The sequence below is a fragment of the Brienomyrus brachyistius genome, chromosome 20 (genome assembly GCF_023856365.1).
Source record: "Brienomyrus brachyistius isolate T26 chromosome 20, BBRACH_0.4, whole genome shotgun sequence".
Taxonomy (NCBI): domain Eukaryota; kingdom Metazoa; phylum Chordata; class Actinopteri; order Osteoglossiformes; family Mormyridae; genus Brienomyrus; species Brienomyrus brachyistius.
Genome location: NC_064552.1, coordinates 12,087,852 through 12,108,597, shown reverse-complemented (window position 1 = coordinate 12,108,597; position 20,746 = coordinate 12,087,852). Strand labels below are relative to the sequence as shown.

Genomic DNA, 20,746 nt, shown 5'->3' with positions numbered 1-20,746 from the left:
ACTCTCTAAAATGCACAAGTATAAAAAAAACTGCAGAGATTTTCATTATATAGTATTGTAGAGTTTGGGGGTGCCTGCGTTAGTCTATGAACTGTAAATAATAAACTGCTTGCTCCTCTTCCAGTATTTGGGAACTTCTGTTGTACCTTTGAGCGAGGTCATTTTGGGTGCCGTAAAAATACAGCAGCTCAAATCGATGAAACTGACCCAGTATCTGCTGGGGAAGTACACAGTGTAGGACATGGACAAGGACGTGGACATGCTGAGGCTCTGCTCCTATGTGCTGCACACCGCTACTCTCTCTGCAAGCACACCCTGCATATTGTAGAACTGTAAAGCAGAAGGGAGCCAAGATCTTTCCAGAGCACAGGACCAAGGTCAGTAGAGTGCTCATGGAGGAGATCTTGAAAGCAGGTTGCTGGAAGACATGACACTTTTCAATGACTGGTTTGTCATAAATGAGTAAGAAAAACTGCAAATCGCACCCACTGGGTGCCGATGGAAGGGAGGTGAATCCAAGGTCCCCAGCCCTCGCTACTCCTCTGGTCGCGGCACCCAAATGGTTAACGGGAAATTTTTATGCATGGCCGGATCCCACTAACCACCCCCCCAGTCACCACCACCGCTCCTGACAGCCCACCCCCCCTCCACTGACACCTCCCCACCATCCCCCTGTTACTCCCCCTGTTACACTTTCTGCTTGCGCACACGCACATACACGCACACACGTACGTGTGCTTGGGTCTTCATCTTCCTTCTGCTGATCTCTGGAGATTCATTGGCCGGTCGCTCGGGTCTGAGTCAGGGTGTTAGTGTAGGTGAGTCTCAGCCAACAGGATCCTTAAGGGAGGCCAGGAACCACTCCTGGGGCCGGAGCCTCACACCTGAAGCACAGCTGGTGTGGGTGGGTGGGGGGCGGGCGGGGGCACTGCTCAGCTCTCCACCTCTGTCACGCCTTGAAATCCACGCCGGGCGGGTCACCAGCGAAGGCATCCTTTCGTCGTCATCTTCTCCCGCTCTGTGGCCGCGAAACGCGGTCCAGCACAGGTACTGGCGGGTGGGGCAGTGGTCTTTGTCATTGTTATCGAGTCTGCAGCCTCAGCTTCATGTTGTCGGACTTTCAACTTCTCTGTATTCAGAAGTTTTGCAGGCGTACAGAGGTTTGATAGCCGAAAAAAAAACGGGAATACTCTTGTCTCAGATCTTTTACTTTTGAGATCAAGTTACAAGTAATAGAAACGTCCAGAGGCTGTCATTCTGATCGGAGAATTGAGGCGTGATTTTTGTTAAGATGTGTCCCTTAAGAATTCATTCTACATCATTAAATAGCAATGTTCATAAATGTAAAATTCATGCAAAATTGTTCAAAATCTCAGCTTAGATAAAATGTCTGTGAAGAATACATTACTTCTGTTTAAAAACAATAGATGCAACGATGCTATCACTCTGCTCTCTCTCTCTCTCTCTCACTCTCTCTCTCACTCTGCCATGGCTTGTTATTGCAAGTTGAAATGTTTGAAATTGAGTAAGTTAGTCACCAGGGGACTGAAAAGGATAAAAGATGGAAGAACCGAAACTTAGTGAGCTGTAATCGTTCCAGTGTATTAATCCCCTCTGAAGATTTTTCCGCTCTGGAAATTTTCAGTCTCAAACAAAGACAGTATTTTATTTATAAGGATATTCTAACGGCTGCTGGGAGATTTAAAGCATTAAATGTCTTCATTCGACATTGCTGTAGATGGGGCTCGTCCAAATTGTCCAAAACTGTTGAATGTCACCTCTAAGAACAGTTCTAGGGCTTTCCAAACAGAGGCTTAAACCAGCATGTGTCTATCGCCTGGAGAAACACATTGTTGTCCATCAACTAAGCATTTAACTGGCTAATGAAGGTTCTATGGGTTTATTAGTCGTAGAGCAGGCTTACTTCCAAGACTATGCTGTAACCAGCAGACTTTGCTCCACTATGCTAATTAGGAGGTAATAAACTAAAGACAGGTTGCATATCAGCGGCGTGCGCTGGCTTACAGGCCCGGTAACCGTGCTGGGAGGGAGGATGCTAATCGGGTCTTTTGGAGGGCCTTCGCATCTCCTTGGCGTCATCTTCTGAGTCTACCTCTTTCTTAGCAACGTCTGTGAGCCGATAATGATGCGCTCGGGCTGGGAGTCAGCGCCGGGCCAGGGAAGGAGCCGTTATGAGAACAGATGTCGGGATCGCCTTCACCCGACTGTGACGGCAAATAGGCATCCTCTGTGGAAAAGGGCATCTTGTCCTCACAACTTGCTTATTTCGGATTCAGAATCAGGTTTATTGGCCGAGTTTGCTCGCGCTGACGGGGGAAACGTCTCCTGTTGTCAGTGGCTCTCAAACACACAGCAGATACACAGTAAAGACAAGACAATGATCACACATGGCCCAGTTGATATATATGATGTTCGTTTGTTGTTGATATTTAAAATAAAATCAAAAAAAGCAGGAGTACATGACAGTGCAAGCAGGACATATCCACGATTTTTCAAGTGTGTTTTCTTTTCTCTGTCTGCTAAATTCTACACTGTTGATTATTGGACTTTGGTTCTCTTAATGAACTAGACCACTACCAGACTGCTGCCATCAGGCCAACGGTGCTGCAGTATGACGGTCCAAAGCAGCAGTTTTTTCCACCAAACTGTCTGAATTCTGATCATGTCCACCTGACCCATACTGAGTTATATGGCTGTTCATTGTATCAATCTGATCTAATTCGCACATTATTCATTATTACAATGATGCATGTTGTCATTTTTACATGTAATGCCAATTTGCACTATTTCGCCACTGCTGTTGGGATCTCGCGCACCAGTTTTTCACTCAGCTGTACTTACGAATTGTCAAGTCATGTGACCAATAAAGTGATTTGATTTGAAATGATTGGTGCCTGACCTCTGACCTTCCACAGGTAAAGGAGGAGCCTGTGGACACATGGCTCTGTGTCACTGGGCCCTGGTGGCGGCCGTGCTCTGTGGCCCGGCACGGACCCTGCGGCCCCCGGGGATCCCAGGGCGGACCGCCGAGAACGACGTGCCCCTAAATACTGCTGCGTGGCTAGCAGAAGGCAGGATCACAGCCATCCATCTGCCCAAAGAGCGCCCCCGGAGGTGAGTGGGGCAGGCGGGTGCAGTGGTGCGGGTTTGTGGACAGAGCGACTTTAACAGATGACCGCTTCTGCTGTGGATGTAATTCCTCAGGTACCCTTTGGGGCTGTTTGAACACAAGCTGGGGTGATTCAGGCGACTAGGATGGGTTTCGTGGGTTATGCGAAAGAGCTGTTACTCCTTCGCAATGGGGGAAGGGACCCAACAAAGTAGCTTCTGATCCAGTCTCTGAATACGAAGCCCTTTTTTTAACACCAAGGCCCAGATAGCCGAACTAGCTTTCCCTGGACTCTTTCGGGTCACATCCGGAGCTGCCAAGTGTAAATTGTGAAGTGGGTCACACTGAGCCACAGTCTGTTCCCCGATAGATTTGGCCTCAAGCTACCAGACCAGGGTAGTGACAGAACGTTGATTGCTTTTATAAATAGTCCGTGTTTATCGAAATGCCACCACTCCCCGGTTGCGAAGCATGCCTGTTCGCTCCGACAGACTCTACTTCACCTTACCCAAGAAGACCTCGGCGTTTTCCGTGACCGTGGTGCCCTGTGACGTGCCCGTCGAATGGAGCCTGATGGTGAGGATGGCAGAGGACAAGCCCCCCAAGCAGCAACGTGAGTAAAGTTTACATGGTAAAGGCACCCCGCAAAATCTCATGGCAGCAGAACAGGAAAATGCTTCAAATATCCAAGGAAGCCATAAAGTTAAACTCGAAGTCGGCTGCATTGTTACTGTTCACATGTGCAGCAAGATGAGGTCGTGCTTTAGTGGTTAAAGCATCACACATAATTTTTTACAAAAGTACTTTGTTTTCCACCATTTCAAGAATCAAAACACTAGACAATATTTTACCTGAAAAAGAACTACAAAAGAAGTCTTAGTTATTCCTGGAAATTCCCCAAATTATCCTGAGTGAGACTTCTGTTCTTGTTTAATGTCTCCAGTTCCTTTTACCGCAGTCTTTTACCTTAGATCAGAGTGTGGCAGAGCTGAATTTGGCTCCTTTAAAGAATGCGTATATAGAAGTTCTGATCTGATTATATGCATTCCAAGGCTTGCAGACAGGATATCCATGGTTTGTACTTTCATAACATTGATGCATTCATGCAGGTACACCTGTGGTATCCATTTCAGCCTTGGTCTGGTGGTACATTGTGGGATTTTAATGCTCATATAATGAGCGCCATCATGCAAAGATGGAGAGCAACAAGGCAGGGCAGAGGTTTGGGTAACAGCAGTGGGTTTGACCAGCATCGTTTGATTAAATTCAAAATGTAAAACGAACACTGATCGTCTTTTAGGGACCTACAAGAAGAGCATGCCAGACGATTGGTGGGGGAACTCTGGGAAGAACATCAAGGTTTATTCTAACGTAGGCAACGCTGTGGACACCTACAGAGGTCCAGCCTACGCGCCTGCATCCATCTATGTCGTCAAGGTGCAGTCAAGGGAACACAGCACCAAGGTATCTGTATACCTGCAGGAGGGGGCGGGGCCTCTGAAGGTCTTCCCGGAGCTGCCCCCCGACCCCCAGGTCCGCGTGGTGGGGGTGGGAATGAGCAGCGTCACTCTCCGCTGGCCATCCAGCCCTTCCATCTCCAAGGTCCACCAGGGCAACGGCAGCCTGCAGTACTGCGTGCTGGTCAACCTCAAGCACAACTACCGAGGCCTTTGCGCCGCTCTGGAGGCCATGAGGAGGGATAAGAAGATGGAGGAGGAGAAGCGGCAGGGAGCGACACTGTGGCCTACGCCCAAGGTGTGGAAGCAGCAGCTGGGGCCCCACAGGAAGGATGTAGTATTCCCTGCTCCTGTTCCGGATGGCCCACCAGAGTTACCATGTGTCTGCCAGGGTGTGGAGAACACATGCACTGTGTCGGAGCTGCAGCCAGACACGCTCTATTATTTTGACGTGTTCCTGTTCGACGGCTCGAGCGGTGGCAGCGCAGCTTACACTGGGACTTCCGCCCGCACACACCAGGAGGCCCGGCCCGCGGCGGCCGCGCTGAGGGACAGCAAGCCCCGCTGGGTGGCCCTGGCACCGCACGGTGGCCGGCTCCTCAGCTTCCGGCCCCGCGGCTGGCCGCCCCGAGCTCTCCTCACCATGCAGGTGTGCAGCCCCCACCAAGTCAGGGTCACAGCTTCTGGCCAGACGCAGGTTTTGGCAGCAGAAATTGTGGCTGAGGAACCAGTGCAGATATGGCTCCAGGGAAGTCCATCCTACCTAATATATTTGGAAAACGTGTCCCCCACCACTGTGACAGAAGAGACCATTGTTAAAATCCAGGCCTCCTCCGCCTATCATCGGCAAGCCCCTGTCCTCCCACCTCTCCGGACCGTGAAGTCCTACAGCAAGCTCAAGACCTGTAACTCCGTCACTGTCGGCTGGCACGGGACAGAGGAAAGGAACCTGTACTGCGTGTACCACCGGCAGCTGGACAGCCAAGAACGCCCCACAGCGCTCGAGCAGTGCCTGGGCCCGGAGTCCCATAGTAACACAGAGCGGGCCGTCTGCAAGTACTTCCAGGACCTCAACCCGCAGGAGGCTGTCTCTACCGCCACCATTGGCGGCCTGGAGCCTGGCACAGCCTATCTGTTCGACGTCTATATGGTGAGACGGTTTGGGATTGCGATCAAATACCACAGCAAGACCGTGCGCACCAAAAAGGACTGCTGAGAACCAGCGAATTATCATTCCCTAGGAGAGATCACCCACAGACGGGCAGTATGCTACTCACAGCTTCAGGCTAGACACCCTGTTCCAACACTGATGCTGTAGTATGCATCAGCTTTACGGATACTGTCTAAAGCAGCGTTTCCCAAGCCGGTCCTCGGAGACCCACAGCCAGTCCACGTTTTTGCTCCCTCCCAGCTCCCGGTGGACTGTGTGTGGGCTCCCAAAGACTGGATTAGGAAACATGGGTCTAAAGGGTTAGGACTGTAAACATTTTGAGTAGGGAGAAGAGGAAATAAAAGGATCCCAACTGTCCACAGCGTGTACGGCTTTCCAGGGAATCTGATGTCTGCTTTTTTTTAACTTAAATCCCTTGAGGGGTCTCTGTGTTAAGTGTATTCATTGGATTTCCATTCCACACTTCATTGTAGTGTCATTGCATTCAAAGATGTGTATTTCACACGTCACCAGTTTATTACAGTATATAATGCTTTGAACTGTCATTATTAAACCCTGTCTCTGACAACGTCATTGTTTTGTGGTGTCATGTATGCAATGTTCCCTGCCATAAAAAAAATAAAGGTTAAAATTCAAAAACAAATCTATTTTGTTTAAATAATTTTTAATCACTGGTGAGACTAGTCAGGCACGTGTTAAAGTGGGACTGATGGAATTTTCCAGCATGCAGCTGCATCACCAGCCGCCTTGTGCTGGATTCTGTGTCCAGCCCAGTGATCCCTCACACTGAGCCAGAGTGTAACAGGAAAGCCAGCCAGCTGTTAGTCTCCGATCCATATTGCCGCAATGTCAACATAACGGTAGCTGGTAGCTGACAACCCCGTATAAGATAGACGGATGCAGAAAACTAATGGATGTATGGAAAGACGACATAGTTATCTTAATCCCCAACAAGCTTCTTGAATGACCAGCCAACTTGGATGGTACATTTTATTTTATGCAAGGGACTTGCAAAGTGAACTTCTCTGAACATTTCAGACATACGAAGACAATTTAAGTAATTCATGTTGTCTTTAAGCCAAGTTAAAAACACATCCCATAGGGGTTCATATATACAAAAAAAAAATAAAATCTGCACTATTCTGAACTCCCACTGGTCGAAGTGATGCAAAAACGTTGCTGAATCTTGCTGTCAACCGGAAAGAGGTCATTATAACCCAAGAACACATACATCCCAGCACAATGAGGCTCATAAGCATGTTAACTGTGCAGCATGACAAAGATCTTAACTTAAAAGCTAAGATCTCCCAGTCAGGTTATTCACGGCCTTGCTTCCTTAAGCAGAACTGCGGCAATGATTTAGCCACTTAGCGATAGCAGCGGTAATCCCTGCAGCAGCTAATTAGGTAAACGTATGAAATAGGCTCTTGCTTGGCCATTGACTGCTGGGAGGCTGTTGAATGTGGAGGACCAGCCACCTGGACCTGGGCCCTGTTCCTACCCATTTCCTGTCTCGCTGCACGTTCAGCACACATACAAAAACAACACAGTCAGCCAGTTTCCACTTCGTGGCGTCGTCATGACCAGCATCTACGAAGAGCAGAATATTTTGCTGTAAAAAGCAAAAAAAAAATCCACCTACATATTGAATTTTACTTGTAGGCCAAGTAAAGACTTTGAAAGTCACCAGAGGGGTGCAAAATAATCAGATACCTCAAAGACACCATATGAAAGGTTAATAACCCAGGCAGTAGCTAGTAGGCTGAGTCACGAACAGGTCTCATAATGTACCCAAGCAAGGAAATTACAGCAGTTTCCAGCTCTGTAAATGGATGAAGCGAAAACCAAAATTAGGAATGTGCTATGAAAGAATCCTCCTACTAATCAATAGTCTGTTAGCATATAAAATGCACTGAAATCTAAAAAATAATGCACAACCAAAATCTGGCTTAAACATATCATCTAAAAATGGAAAAAAAAAATAAAAAGATTTCAACTGCTCTCAAAATAAAAATTGGGCCTGCAAAATGACAGCGAAAATTTCCATATGCTGTATGGAAATTCACTAGTAAACACACTTGTGCAGCCTAAGGTTTCTCAGATCGGAATAGCTCTTCCCACATTTATCACACATGTACAATTTCTCGCCCGTATGAATTCTTTTGTGTGTCCGGAGATGGCTACCTTGGCTAAAAGTCTTGTTGCACTTGTCACAACTGTACGGTCTCTCCCCCGTGTGGATACGCTGATGCAATTTCAGACTATAAGCATTGCTGAACTTTTTGCTGCAGATAACACAACTGTATGGTTTCTCCCCCGTGTGAATTCGCCGGTGCAAACTGAGGTTGCTTTGCTGAGTGAAACTCTTTCCGCAATCTTCGCAGCTGAACGGTTTCTCTCCCGTGTGAACGCGCTGATGGATCTTAAGGTTCACAGCCTGGCGGAAGTTCTTCCCACACATGGAGCAGCTGAAGGGCTTCTGTCCTGTGTGGATCCGCTGATGGATTTTCAGGTTGACCGCTTGGCGGAAACTCTTCCCGCAGGTAACGCAACTGAAGGGTTTCTGTCCCGTGTGAATCAGCATGTGTATTTTCAGAGTAACGGCTCGTGTGAAACTCCTCTGACACACAATGCAGCTGAACGCCTTCTCTCCAGTATGGATTCGCTGATGCCTGTTTAGGTTTTGAGCCAGAGTAAAGCTCTTTCCACATATAGAGCAGCTGAAGGGTTTCTCTCCTGTGTGGATTATCTGGTGAGTTTTGAGGTGGGCAGCCTTACTGAAACTCTTACCGCACAGGTCACAGCCGTACGGTTTCTCGCCCGTGTGGATCCTCTGATGCTCAGTGAGACTGTGTTTCTGTGTGAAGTTCTTCCCACAGTGAGGACAGCAAAACGGTTTTTCTCCCGTGTGAATTCGCCGGTGCGATTTCAGGTGGCTAAGCTTAAAGAAACACTTCTCACAGCTGTTACAACGGAACGGTTTCTCTCCTGTTCCCGTCTTCCCAAGAGCCTCGAAACACTCGCTGCTTTGGTGGCAGTCATTTTCCTCGACGTCAAAATCATCTTCCAGGTGTACACCTGTTGGGTGCTGCTGTTCAGGGCTAAGCCCAGATTCCGGAAACGGGACGTTCCCGTCAGCATCGGCACCTCCGGAGTCTCGATGTTCGTCAAACGTCCGGTTTCCATCGTTGCCAGCAGATTCTGCAGTTAAACCACAGACACCATCACAGTGTACAGTCAGGACAGCAACAGCCAGTCATTAATTGCAAATTATGCAGCCTGCCTAATGAGCTCAGTTCGCCTACCGATTGCTGCGCCTTCCGGGGAAGCAGAGACGCCCTTGAAAATGAGTCCCGCTTCTCCAGTCAAGAGCACCTCAGAAAGATCCTCCTTTATGTCTGGGGACTAACACAGAAACTCATTCACGCATGACACCATCAAAGTCCCATCAGCTCCTGCACTGAAAGCACGCAGAGCAACGGGAAGCTGCTGTCGTGGCGAGTCACCATCGTCGGCGGCACAAAGGCGCCATTGTGACAACCACCACATAATTATTAATCTGGGACTATCACACGACCTTTGTGATAGTAGTGCAGTGCTCTACTTAATTCTTGCAGGCAGTCAGGAAACACACTAGGTATCAACAGCAGCAAATCTCAAGTTTAGAAAGACTATGGTTGGCACTTCCCTGTCTGCATCTAACAGCCAAAGAAATCAGTTCAAAGAAATTATATGAGTCAGATTTGTTAAAGAACAGGAAGAACTACGAAAGAAAATAAACATGTGTGTTGAACACACTAGCGGTCAAATCAATCATACTGACTAACCAACCGTTTCCACTTCCCATTTCAAAGTCATCACCGCCCTTATTTCCCATCTGTCAGGGAGATTTATTTATGCTCTACTTGTTCCAATGAACAAGCGCATGTGCGCGATGTGGTGCGCTCGACGGGAGGCGGGGACGGAGGTCACATGGACTGAGCCACGGACACGACGATTGGCTGGATTCCACCAAGCACGGGCATGGGATACATGCAGATGTTCATTATCTCTAAGCACTGAAGCTTCCAACTGAATTGGTTCATTTCCTAATTTAGGCTGACAAGCCTGGGATGGCGGGCGACCCTCACTTATTACGGCAGCGGGCACTAGTGGGTGCCACACGATCACACAGTGGGGAGACCGACACAAGGAATTTGTGACTAAAATGATATAAAGTACAGAAGTCTGCAGGGCAAACTAGAACTCTATAACTGGAATAGAACATTCATGAATACAGCCAAAAATGAAACATACATAAGCATTATTATTATTATTAAATAATAATAAACATTCCACAAAATGGGGAAAATTGGTAAACCATTGTGGGTAAGTAGTTGGAAAGTATCACATCCTAACCAGACCCAGCAACATGAACTGACCTCATTCCTCTGAGCAGATTTCGAGTCGTCTTCTTCTTCTAAGGACATTCTCTCTGGAATTATGGGTTAAATGTTTTGTTAAAGGGTTGAGCATCACTAGTTATGAACATGTGGTCTAGTTTGAATAAAGCAAATACTTATGTACTGCCCTGTTCAAAGAATTTGGAAAATCACTCTATAAAGCAGAAATAAAACCCTATTTGGAGGAGCAAAACTTTTAATAGCATAAAAATGGAATTTTAGTGTTGCAAAAATGAATTCAATATTTCACTGAATCGCATTATATTCAAACTGTAATTTAATAACTGTATGTACTTGTATAATATCTTTTATAGCATCTTCTGAAAAGTTACAGAATTGTTTTATTGTACAAAAAAAATCAGCTGTATATCTGAGCCAATAAAAAATACCATAACATATTGTATGTCGTATGTTATTACCACATTGCTACAAATAGGAGCCCATATGAAAGTGTGACGTAGGCATGAGTCGGTCATGAACCCGAAACACACTGAGTGTTGTGCCGAATAGCCAATATCATGAAGTAACAGGCACGCACACAGCAGGTCCCCGGTTAGCGCTTCCAAAGTCTGGCCGACGAGAGCGCGCTCACTCACCGCCCGGCGAAACGGCACAGATGCGCGAGCGACTCCCCTCCGCCGCCCGCGCGCCCTCCTCGCGCGCCTGCAGGGTCGCCCTCCTCTCCACGCGACGCGCCAGCACCATCGTCTCATCCACCAGTTGTATTATTTGCTCCAGGGCAGCATTACGCAAAGTCTCCAGGATGGACGCGAATCGGATCTAGAAAGTCGCAACAAATCAGAGCAATTAAAAAAATTAAAACACTGCTCTACATCCTGCCTTTCTCGCCCTCGAATAGTCTTATTAGGTTTTTGCTTCCGTAACTCCTGCTCCAACACTACTAAAACTGGGCATTCACTGTTAGCTCAGCCTAGTTTTACTTTTACCTAGGCGAATCCTCGACAGCAAGAATATTTGTCATGTTCTGTTTGCCTTACTTCTAAGTTACTTTGGACAAACATTTCTCCTAATAAAAATGTAAATATAAGACTGTAAACTGTATGAGTGATCAAGGGAGATTTAATTGCCCAGTAAATTGAGCGAGTACTAATCAAGCAAGTAACATGTGCCAGTTTAAACGACAAACGGACTATACTTAAACACTGAAACAAGCCTCACGGTGTACGCCTTTAGATCAAAAGGTAGCATTAAAATAAAAAGGTGTATTTCCGGGGGGAGGGGGGGTAAATTAGGGTGACTAATCAATTTCAGGGAGGACACTATTTTTTGAGTTAGGACGGGATTTATAAATTTCCATTTCTATTAAAAGGACGTGGATTAAGCACTTAAGCACTGGGATCTTGCTGTGTGTTGATTAGTCAGTCTCCTATAATCATTAATGTTAATGTTGTCATTAACATTAATCGTTAATGTCACTAATGTTAATATGAAATAGCTGGATGAGTCGTTCAATCAAAAACAAACCAGTCAAAGTGCAAGAAGAACTGAACTATTTATCCAAGCACAGGGGCCTTTCAGTTTTAAAGTAGTTTATAAATCTTGTAGTAGCTGAAAAAGTGTCAGCCCTTGCATGGATGGTCACTCTAAATAAGTGGACAAATGCTAGTGATTTTACTAGTTTTTGAAAACAGGTATTGTGGATGTGCTTGATTATTACAATTTCACGAAACCGTCAGTAAGCTTCAGTTGTATTTACTCTTCGGTAACAGCTGCAAATCGGTACCCAATGTAATGCAGATCACCTCTAGATTCACCACTAAACCTGCATCCCCCGACTTTCACCGAAGGATGAACTACAATAAAATACAACTGGACGTAGCTAATCCGAAACCCAGTGAAAGTTAAAGGTATAAGCCGTCATAAGAATCACAATTCACCGCGGTGTTCAAAAGCAGTTATTGTGATTAAGATGAGAAATAAGCAAATGCGACACAGAACTGCATCAGGCAGAGGGGGGTGATGCCTTTCATTATGAACTCACCGTCCGTAGTTTGCTATCAGTCTGTAATTTCTTCCTTAAAACTTCACCGTCAGCATCCAGACCCCGTGTTAACTCCACACGCAAAATGACCGAAGAACCCTCATCAAACAGCTTACCCATCGCCAGTACGGCCTCTTGGACAAACATGTCCATAATAGAGACTAACTGCACCTGGAAAGCGCCACAGTTTGACATTTTTTCGGTTTCTAAAAGTCCACCTTTTTATTAGCGTGTTTGCAAATAATGAAAAGTTAAGCGGTGCGACGTGCAATCAACTGTAATGTTCAATGCCCTTTTACGTTGGCGCGTTTTACAACTTTAATGTTCATTGTTGCCACCTACGGGTAAGGAAAAAACAAAGGTAAAAAAACAGGGGCCTGTAGTACTTCAATTTTTGTTTAACTATACTATATAAGTGGGTCATTTTAAATAAACACATAACCAAAAAATCTTTAAACAGTTCCTGAAGTCAAGTTCAAACCCCATGGAAAATGCTCGCAATCAAACACAATCATTTTGTGATGGACAAAAACTGAACGGCGAAAGTAAGATTATCTTCCCCATAACGTTAAACGATTTCGCAGTCAGACAAGCAAATACTGACATAAGAAGGACAATTATAGCGTACAGCGCGGTTCGGCGTGTATTTTAAACCTCGCACACTCATCAGCGTGGATCACGGGCGGAAGTGTGTGCGCGCAAGTGCGCCTGCGTGTGCCCATGCGTACAGCACTGCGACGGCGTCGCGAGCTTAGGACGCAATGACGTAACGCGCCAAATTTTGTCGTGGAGGAGGAGAAGTAGGTGAAGATCTCGGCTACGGAGAGTGAGTAAACTGCTTTTATCAGACGGGTTATCCGTGACAACTAATCCGTTATTTTGCAATACGCCATATTCAATGACCGTGACTGATTTGGTTTCATTGTTTTTATATGACAGTAAATCAAGACACAGGTAGCTGCTGTAGTGTAGCGCATTGGTTGAATTAGAGAGCCTGGGTTATTCATGTCCTGGGAAAGTTTAGTTAACTTGATTTGGTAGTTTCTTTAACAGGGTAGCTATTACTACGCGTGACTGCACTATGGCAAAGTTGTGTTTGCACTGATATTACAAGAAAGATTTCTTGTAGCCTTAGGTCAGGCGTGCTTGGGTACCGTCAGCCGCTTAATCTGGATGGATAGCTATCTGAATTATTACTAGCTGGTCTGTTTTTCCTTCTGTCGTGTTTGTGATCTGAATTTCCAGCCTAAGACGTTACTCATGTGACCGTGGGTTTGCGTTGTGGTAAAGGTATACGGAGTGGAAATGGGCCTCCTGGAGCAGTGCGAGGAGCTGTTCAAGACGTCCAACCTGTACGAGGTGCTGGGCGTTGCGAAAGGGGCGTCGGATGCCGAGGTCCGCCGCGCCTATTACAAAGTGTCCCTGCAGGTGCACCCCGACAGAGCCCCCGATGACCGGCGCGCCACCGAGAAGTTTCAGGTGCGTGCGCGCGTGGCCGTCCTGAGATATGGCGTGTGCGGACATGTCCCATCAAAAGCCTTTCCTTCTCTTTCTATTTTTGGCGTTTGAGAACCGGCGGTGTCGGTCCGTTCCGTTTGCAGGCTCTGGGTAAGGTGTACGCCGTCCTGAGTGACAAAGAGCAGCGTGCGGTGTACGATGAGCAGGGCATTGTGGACGAAGAGTCCGTTTCTGTGGACCAGGACCGCAACTGGGAGGAGTACTGGAGACTGTTATTCCCCAAGGTGACCTTTCCTGGTATACTTATTATAAGTAATTAATGTGTGTCACTATTCTCATTTACGAAGTATGAAAACAGTCCAACAACTCTGTCTGCTAATCAAGCCTAACTGATGCCTGATTAGCAATGGTGCATATTATATATATATTATGATATTATGTCAGATCACGGTGGAGGACATATTGAATTTTGAAAAGAAGTACAAGGGCACAGAGGAGGAGCGGCAGGACGTGTGCAGGCTGTACGTGCAGTTCGAGGGCGACATGGACCAGATCATGGGTTCTGCGCTATGCTGCACCCACGAGGACGAGCCGCGCATTGCCGCCATCATCCAGGGTGCCATCGCCGCCGGCGACGTGCCCACCTTCCGCACCTTCACCCACGAGAGCGACAAGAAGAAGAAGTCCCGCAAGCGGAGGGTACGACGCCCACCAGCCCCCTACCCTATGCATGTTTGGGGTTCCCGGAGTGCCACATCCCTGAATTGGGTAGCCATTAGCTTTGCACATGGTCACATGAGCTGGGGGCGGATTAACATCCCTGGGCTGACATGGCTAAGGGGTGTTCTCCCAATCAGGCCACTTGAGCTACTTTTTGAGTTGAAATGTAATCATTCCCTGTTTCCAAAGGCAGGCCGGTGTTCACCAGGGCCGTAGGTTATAGCCTAGGACAGCGTTTGGGGGCTGTAGGGCCCTGCATAAACAACCCCCCCAAAGCCTAGGCAGGCAGGATTGATTGAATTATTGTTATTATTATTATTATTATTATACCTGACCTGATCTGACTGAATTTTGATTGGTGCAGAGGCGAGGCTCCACGGACTGGCATGAACCCTCTCATGGACCGGCACCGGTCCGCGGCCCATAGTTTGAGAAACGCTGGCCTAGGATAACCTAAGGACTAATCCACCGCTACTGATGGGTGGTGTTTGTGCCAACAGGCTGATAAGGAGCAGAAGGAGGCGGAGGAGATGCAGAAGGAGATGGGGGTGAACTCCGAGGACAGCCTGGTCGCCATGCTGAAGGTAGGTCCGCTTGTGTGACTGAGCCTTCCTGTTACACGCGCTCTGTCCGTCTCGGGCTGCCCTGCGCAGGTCATACGTGACTCCAGCTGGTCTCCATCTTGCTTAATGCTGTACTTTCTCCACCCGCCGTAAACTGTAGCAAAGGCAGAAGTCCAGAGAACAGGGATTCGACTCCTTCCTCTCCGATCTGGAAGCGAAATACTCCAAAAAAGGAGGGAAAGCCGGTGCTGGCAAGAAGGGGAAGAAGTGATTTTCGGATGTGTCCAAGCACCAAGGCTTCTGCATCTAGGAATGCTGCCCTCTGGCGTTACTTGTTGAGTGGGAGGGACTGACTGAAGAAAGGGTAGTAAATGAGTATCAGGCCTGAAATTTATTCAGGAGTGTTTGAAGGCTGCTGGTGTGTGTGTGTGTGTGTGTGTGTGTGTGTGTGTGTGTGTGTGTACGTGTACTGTGGTGGGAGTAAAAGTATGCAGTACCCCTTTTATCATGCTCTATGGCGGCTGGTCACCATTCAGGTACAGATAAGTGCTCTTGTATAAATGACAAAAAAAAAAAAAGATCTTAGTGTCCAGTGGTAGAAAACACTCTGCTGCTCGACTCATGCAGTTGGACGGGTCACTTTGAGAGAAGATAATTTTGTAAAGTTAGCAGTTTGGGATAGTGTTGCACCCGCAAGACTTAACCCATGTCTCCATTCCTTATTTTTTGTACTTAATGCATTTTTATTTCTGTTATACTTTCAAGACTCTAAGGTAGAAATGTTTTGAAGGAAAATAAAGTTAAAGTCTCACTCATCTTTATGCGATGTCATTCCTACTCAAGCCGACACGTCTCAGCAGTTTTACAGTGACCCTTTGTGTGTTGCTCTGAACAAGGCTGTGGTTTATCTTAGGCTTCAGTCCTTCCACCAATGCAGATGTCAGGAGTTCTGCGATATAAACGGTGCAGATAAGCGTACAGGGGAATAACAATTAAACATTTAAAGGTTTAATAAGTTGTATGAAACCCATCGTTGAGAGAATTACTACTGGTGTTTACCATTGAAGTCACAAGAGGGCAACAGCGAGCAACCCTGATCAAAGTGCATAGAAGACTGGTGGCTGTGCAGGTGAAATCTAAATACTCGTTTACTTGTCGGTCCATGTCACACTAATGAAAGGAGAGAAGCTACGTCAGGATCCTGCTAGGAAGCTACCAACGTGAACCTGGAGGACAGCAGCGAACAGCTGTTATCTCCCTACTACACAACGCTCAACTCGCATGGATATGACTCTGACACGACGACTGACCATTATTATCTCCAGGGATGATTCGTAGCTGCGCAGCAGTTGAATGACAGGCACTTGGTATGGTTTGTTTCTAGAGACTGTATTCTTCCTCTGGACTCCTACTCGGAGCTCAAAATGAAAATTTAGTCTTTCGATTGTGCCTGCGGCCCCATTGGACAGGAACGGCAGGGTTTTTCCAAATACGGCAATGTACCAAGGTACTGGCTGCATGATTTGCATTTAATACATTCCTCATAAAAACCAAGCAGCTGTTTTCAAGGGCCTGAGAATGTTGGTAGGACATTGCTATGGGTGACGCGACTTGCCGGCGTCGCTGGGACGCCACGAGGCGTGACCCCCGTCCGCAGCCGAAGCACGTCACGTAACTTTCACTCCAGATACCCACCTCGATATCTGGCTGCATGGTCACCACTCAGTGTTACAACATATCAATGTATTCAATCCCAGATTGGTTAATGTAATTCTTTACTCAGTTTTAACACAAACAGCAATCTGACATCCAGTCAGACTAAGTACTTCCATCCACTCGTCCAGTACAGGGTCGTAAGGAGACTGGGGCCTGTCTCAGGCAGCACACAATGGGGATGAGTTGGCTCACAGTGAACACACTACAGGAGAATTGGTCATGCCAACTCATCCAACTACATGTGACCCTGTACCTGACAACAGAGGTGGGAAGTTCAGATCCAGAAAGTATAAATCCAGAACAAGATTTTATTTCAACCAACCAGCACTCCGTGACTGTGACTCTTTATACTCAACTGGTTGGTTGAAACAAAATCTTGGTGTGGATTTGTACTTCCTGAACCTGAACTGTCCATCTCTGCCTCACAAAAACCCAAACATGCAAAGGGAGGAACTCTGCACATGCAGAGCTGGGCAAGGATCTGAACCCCCAACCCTGGGGCTCTGAGGTAAGAGTGTTGTAGGCATAAACCCATTATGCTACCCAACTTCTACGCAGTGATTTACAAATAATCTTAAAAAACTAAACAAAACATTTTGTCAAATTCAGAGGTGGAAAGTTCAGGCCCAGAATATACAAATCCAGACCAAGGTTTTGTTTCAACCAACAAGTTCAGCATGAAGAGTCAAAATCACAGAGGACACGATTAGTTGATTGAAATAAAACTTGATTTGTACTTTCTGGACCTGAATTTTCTACCTTTGCTGAAATTAATGGCAGTGATACATCTCAGGTATGGAGGAACTTGCAATGTCTGGCCTATAAGAGGCTAGTGAGGGGCTCTGCGAGGCCTTGTGCGGTGTGCAGCAGCGCAGCTGCCACAGGGGAGCAGCGCAGTGCCGCGATGGCCAACAGGAGGTGCTGTAGAGCGCCCAGCAACAGCACGCCCAGCAGGTAGGCCAGGAACAGGAGGCTCTGCCAGGAGCCCCCACTGAGCGCCGGCGCGCCGTCTGGGTGCAGTAGGCACAGGAAACCCAGCACCAGGCTTTCATTGATGGTCATGGAGAAGCAGAGGTCCAGCGAGGAGACCCGCCTCCCCCCACGGACAGCCTCGCCCTCCCCCACCTTGGCTAGCCAGCAGAGGGAGAGGCTGTGCAGGAAGACGCTCAGTACGGCATAGAGGCATATCAGGGCATCAATCCAGAGTGAGGCTCGCATGACTGCAAATGGAACAGCAGGTGGTGTAGTGTTTAACAATAGAGATTTACTGCATGTTAAAAGGCACACACTTAATGCGAACCACACCAACGGAAAATCCCTGAATTATATTGGGTACAAGATCTGGCAGCCAGACGCAGAGTGAGAAGTGCCCACGTTAGCCGGGGTGAAAGAATTCCTGCGCAGAAGCCCTAGGAAAACCCCCACCGGGCATCCATGCGGCACATGGCGCTTACCAGTGAGGGAGACCGACGTGAGCACCGCCCCAGCCAGCAGGACAATGGAGTGGGAGGAGAGAGGCAGGGTCAGAGCCAGGGCGTGGGAGCAGGCGGTGCAGGCCAGGGGCAGCAGGCGCTCTGCGAGTCCATGCAGGACGGCGGCGCCGTTGGCCTGCGCCCACAGTGCTAGCGCGGCATGAGCACCCTGGCAGATGGCGGGCACCAGTAGGCGCTCACCCAGGTGCAGCGAGTACGGCTGCAGGGGGAGGCAGCCAAGAGAGCACAGGCTGGAGAGGACTGCCAGCATCAGCAGGGCCTGGGAAGAGCATGCACTGGGGTCAGCCTGCCTGCCACACACACACACACACACACTCACACACACACACACACACTCACGCTTATATATACAGCACTGTGCAAACGTCTTAGGCAGTCAGACAAGCTGTCTAAATGATCTACATGCTGGGGCACCACTATGATGATATGTATGTCAGGTGAGCTATTTCGAAACCTCTCCTACAGTCACCTCAGTATTTGCAAGAATTATCCAATGCAACCATTTTTTGACTGGATCACTAGCACAGCTTGTTTGGATAATCAATACCTCATTGAGACATTTAAGTAATTAAGTTAATTAATTGAGCTGGTGGTAAAATTTAAGAAATACATGGAATGGCTGAGGTGCCCCTGAGTGAGATATCAGTAACTTCTTGGAGAACAAAAGAAATTCCCTTTTTCTTATGTCCATTGTCCTGTTTATTGTTTTACTCTTAATTTGCATAAATCTTAATATTAAGTTATGTTTCATATTCTGAGCAAATGTACACTTGCTTCCAAGATAAATATCTTAAAGCATGTCCTTTGACAGTCACAGTACTGTCTATAAAATTAAACTTATTAAACACCATTAATTTTATTAGCTGTATATAACAATCATGTATAATTTTAATTATTAGTTAACTGCTAGTATAATTCTAAATCATTGTGCTATTGTTTAATTGTATAGCCAACATAGTTACAGAGCAGTAATATAAACCCTGTCACGCATCTTATCATTCACCCCACCGGGAGCCGCGAGGGAGCGAAACCCTGGACTGTATGTGAGTCCCCGTGGACCGGATTGGGGAACACTACTCTATTGGATGAATAAAGAGCAGCCATGCCCGCCGTTACCTGTGCAAACGCGAGCTGTACCGCATAAGGAAAGCGGTACTGGGAGACGAAGATCTCGGTGAGCAGTTTGTACAGCCAGGCATTCAGGGAGTATAACGTCAGCGCGAGCAGGATGGTGCCCGCCTGAATAAAAACGCTGCTGCCTTCCCATCTCTCAGCCTGAAGCACCCTCAGTAACGAGGCGGGCAGCTTCCAGCTCCTCTTGGCCCGGGCCAGGCTGTAAAGCATCAAAGATCAAGATTAAACCCAAACACAGAAAAGAGCAATACCGCAGGCGATTTTCTGACTCAATACTTAACCTTTGCAGTATCATCCAAAAAACACTCGTGCATCTCCGGCGAGCTCTGAACGGCATCAATTTTATAAATAAGTTATTAAATTACACTACACTATCTAATACTTGTCATTATAGTCCAATATAAAATATGCTATCCCTGACATATATGTAATATAACCAAAACCCTAAACAAAAAAAATCTGTTTCAAAATAAAGTGGTTGTAGCTATGTACTCAGAGGATCGAGGTACATAAAATGGACACTATTCGTTGTCTTGGCACTTCATGTTTGCTGTCTGTTAATAATTACACAGCTGACACCGGGAAGGCGAAGGTCCCCGTTATCTCTCTAGAGATAGAAGACGTGAAAAATATACTTTACAAACCATTTTCATTTAGTCATTAAATCTTTCTTTGCTGCCCTTGATCGCAGGCAGTGTAATCCTACATTAAAAATTCATCGCTTTCGCATTCACAGAAACAAATATATATATATATGCACATAATTTCATACGCAAGTTAAATCTGTCGTATATTGCGCAGTTTAACAAGATATTAAAGATATTTATTCCTTATTTTCAGTAGGCCTACATATAATTTTGCTACAATCTACTTACAATTCCTTTTCAGGACAGTCGTGTAATTTAACATATTTTAATTAAAGAAATGCCCCGTTTACAGTATCCTGTAAAGCGGCTGTCGTTTTAATTACCGGCTTTTTTGCCGTGATGATCCGTCGATAAACATCCAGCCGACGTCAACTTTTGACTCAATCAACGATGACAATTATATATTTGTACACAGAACAACAATAAAGTGATAAATAAATAAAATTAATGATAAATTAATCACCTTTCGAAGCGTCTCCCCACAGCTGAATCTCCCGTCAGTTATGCACAGCCTATACTCGCCTTTCTTAGCCCTAGAGGGTTAACAAAAACCAAACATCCATAAAGTCGTCTTCTTCTATTCCCACTTTTTGTAATATCTTTAAATTTATATTCTCAGTTGATGTTAGGCCTCGGTAACATTCTTTTTCTTCACACGGAGGTCAATGCACTGCAGGGTTGTCACCAGTTCACTCTCGGTCAACAATAATAATAATAAAAAACTTCTATAACCGTTTACTAATTAGATCCTTATTCTTGGACTGACTAGGCCGCCATAAACTTCCGGGTAAAGATTTACTATGACAGTCGGTG

The 20,746-nt window shown here is 46.6% G+C and overlaps 4 protein-coding genes across 8 annotated transcripts; 2 read left to right on the top strand and 2 right to left on the bottom strand.

The window, feature by feature from the left end:
- Positions 1-942: 942 nt before the first annotated feature.
- On the top strand, positions 943-6,427 carry LOC125715871 (protein NDNF-like). The gene is made up of 4 exons (XM_048987900.1): positions 943-1,047; positions 2,937-3,135; positions 3,622-3,743; positions 4,431-6,427. The coding sequence occupies exons 2-4, from the start codon at positions 2,960-2,962 to the stop codon at positions 5,801-5,803; spliced, it is 1,671 nt and encodes a 556-aa protein (XP_048843857.1). The 5' UTR covers positions 943-1,047; positions 2,937-2,959; the 3' UTR covers positions 5,804-6,427.
- A 287-nt stretch (positions 6,428-6,714) lies between these two features.
- Positions 6,715-12,883, bottom strand: si:ch211-207i20.2 (uncharacterized protein LOC568537 homolog). Of its 4 annotated transcripts, none has more exons than XM_048987904.1 (7): positions 12,203-12,883; positions 10,797-10,980; positions 10,180-10,232; positions 9,064-9,163; positions 7,943-8,959; positions 7,472-7,580; positions 6,715-7,370 (listed from the first exon to the last, which is right to left on the bottom strand). In XM_048987904.1, exons 1-6 carry the CDS (start codon positions 12,395-12,397, stop codon positions 7,513-7,515), a joined length of 1,617 nt encoding a protein of 538 aa, XP_048843861.1. In that variant the 5' UTR covers positions 12,398-12,883; the 3' UTR covers positions 6,715-7,370; positions 7,472-7,512. The 4 variants fall into 4 exon arrangements, with proteins under 4 accessions (XP_048843861.1, XP_048843860.1, XP_048843859.1 ...); XM_048987903.1 differs by having other exon boundaries at positions 6,715-7,348; XM_048987902.1 differs by having other exon boundaries at positions 6,715-7,580.
- Positions 12,884-12,888: 5 nt separating this feature from the next.
- Positions 12,889-15,758, top strand: dnajc9 (DnaJ (Hsp40) homolog, subfamily C, member 9). 2 transcript variants are annotated; one of them, XM_048987905.1, is made up of 6 exons: positions 12,889-13,028; positions 13,493-13,681; positions 13,804-13,944; positions 14,105-14,359; positions 14,881-14,964; positions 15,104-15,758. In XM_048987905.1, exons 2-6 carry the CDS (start codon positions 13,508-13,510, stop codon positions 15,212-15,214), a joined length of 765 nt encoding a protein of 254 aa, XP_048843862.1. In that variant the 5' UTR covers positions 12,889-13,028; positions 13,493-13,507; the 3' UTR covers positions 15,215-15,758. The 2 variants fall into 2 exon arrangements, with proteins under 2 accessions (XP_048843862.1, XP_048843863.1); XM_048987906.1 differs by lacking the exon at positions 12,889-13,028 and adding an exon at positions 13,038-13,156.
- Positions 15,759-16,048: 290 nt separating this feature from the next.
- si:ch211-248a14.8 (uncharacterized) lies at positions 16,049-19,978 on the bottom strand. Its single transcript, XM_048987953.1, has 4 exons — positions 19,568-19,978; positions 19,269-19,485; positions 18,114-18,411; positions 16,049-17,879 (listed from the first exon to the last, which is right to left on the bottom strand). The coding sequence occupies exons 1-4, from the start codon at positions 19,621-19,623 to the stop codon at positions 17,479-17,481; spliced, it is 972 nt and encodes a 323-aa protein (XP_048843910.1). The 5' UTR covers positions 19,624-19,978; the 3' UTR covers positions 16,049-17,478.
- Positions 19,979-20,746: the final 768 nt, after the last annotated feature.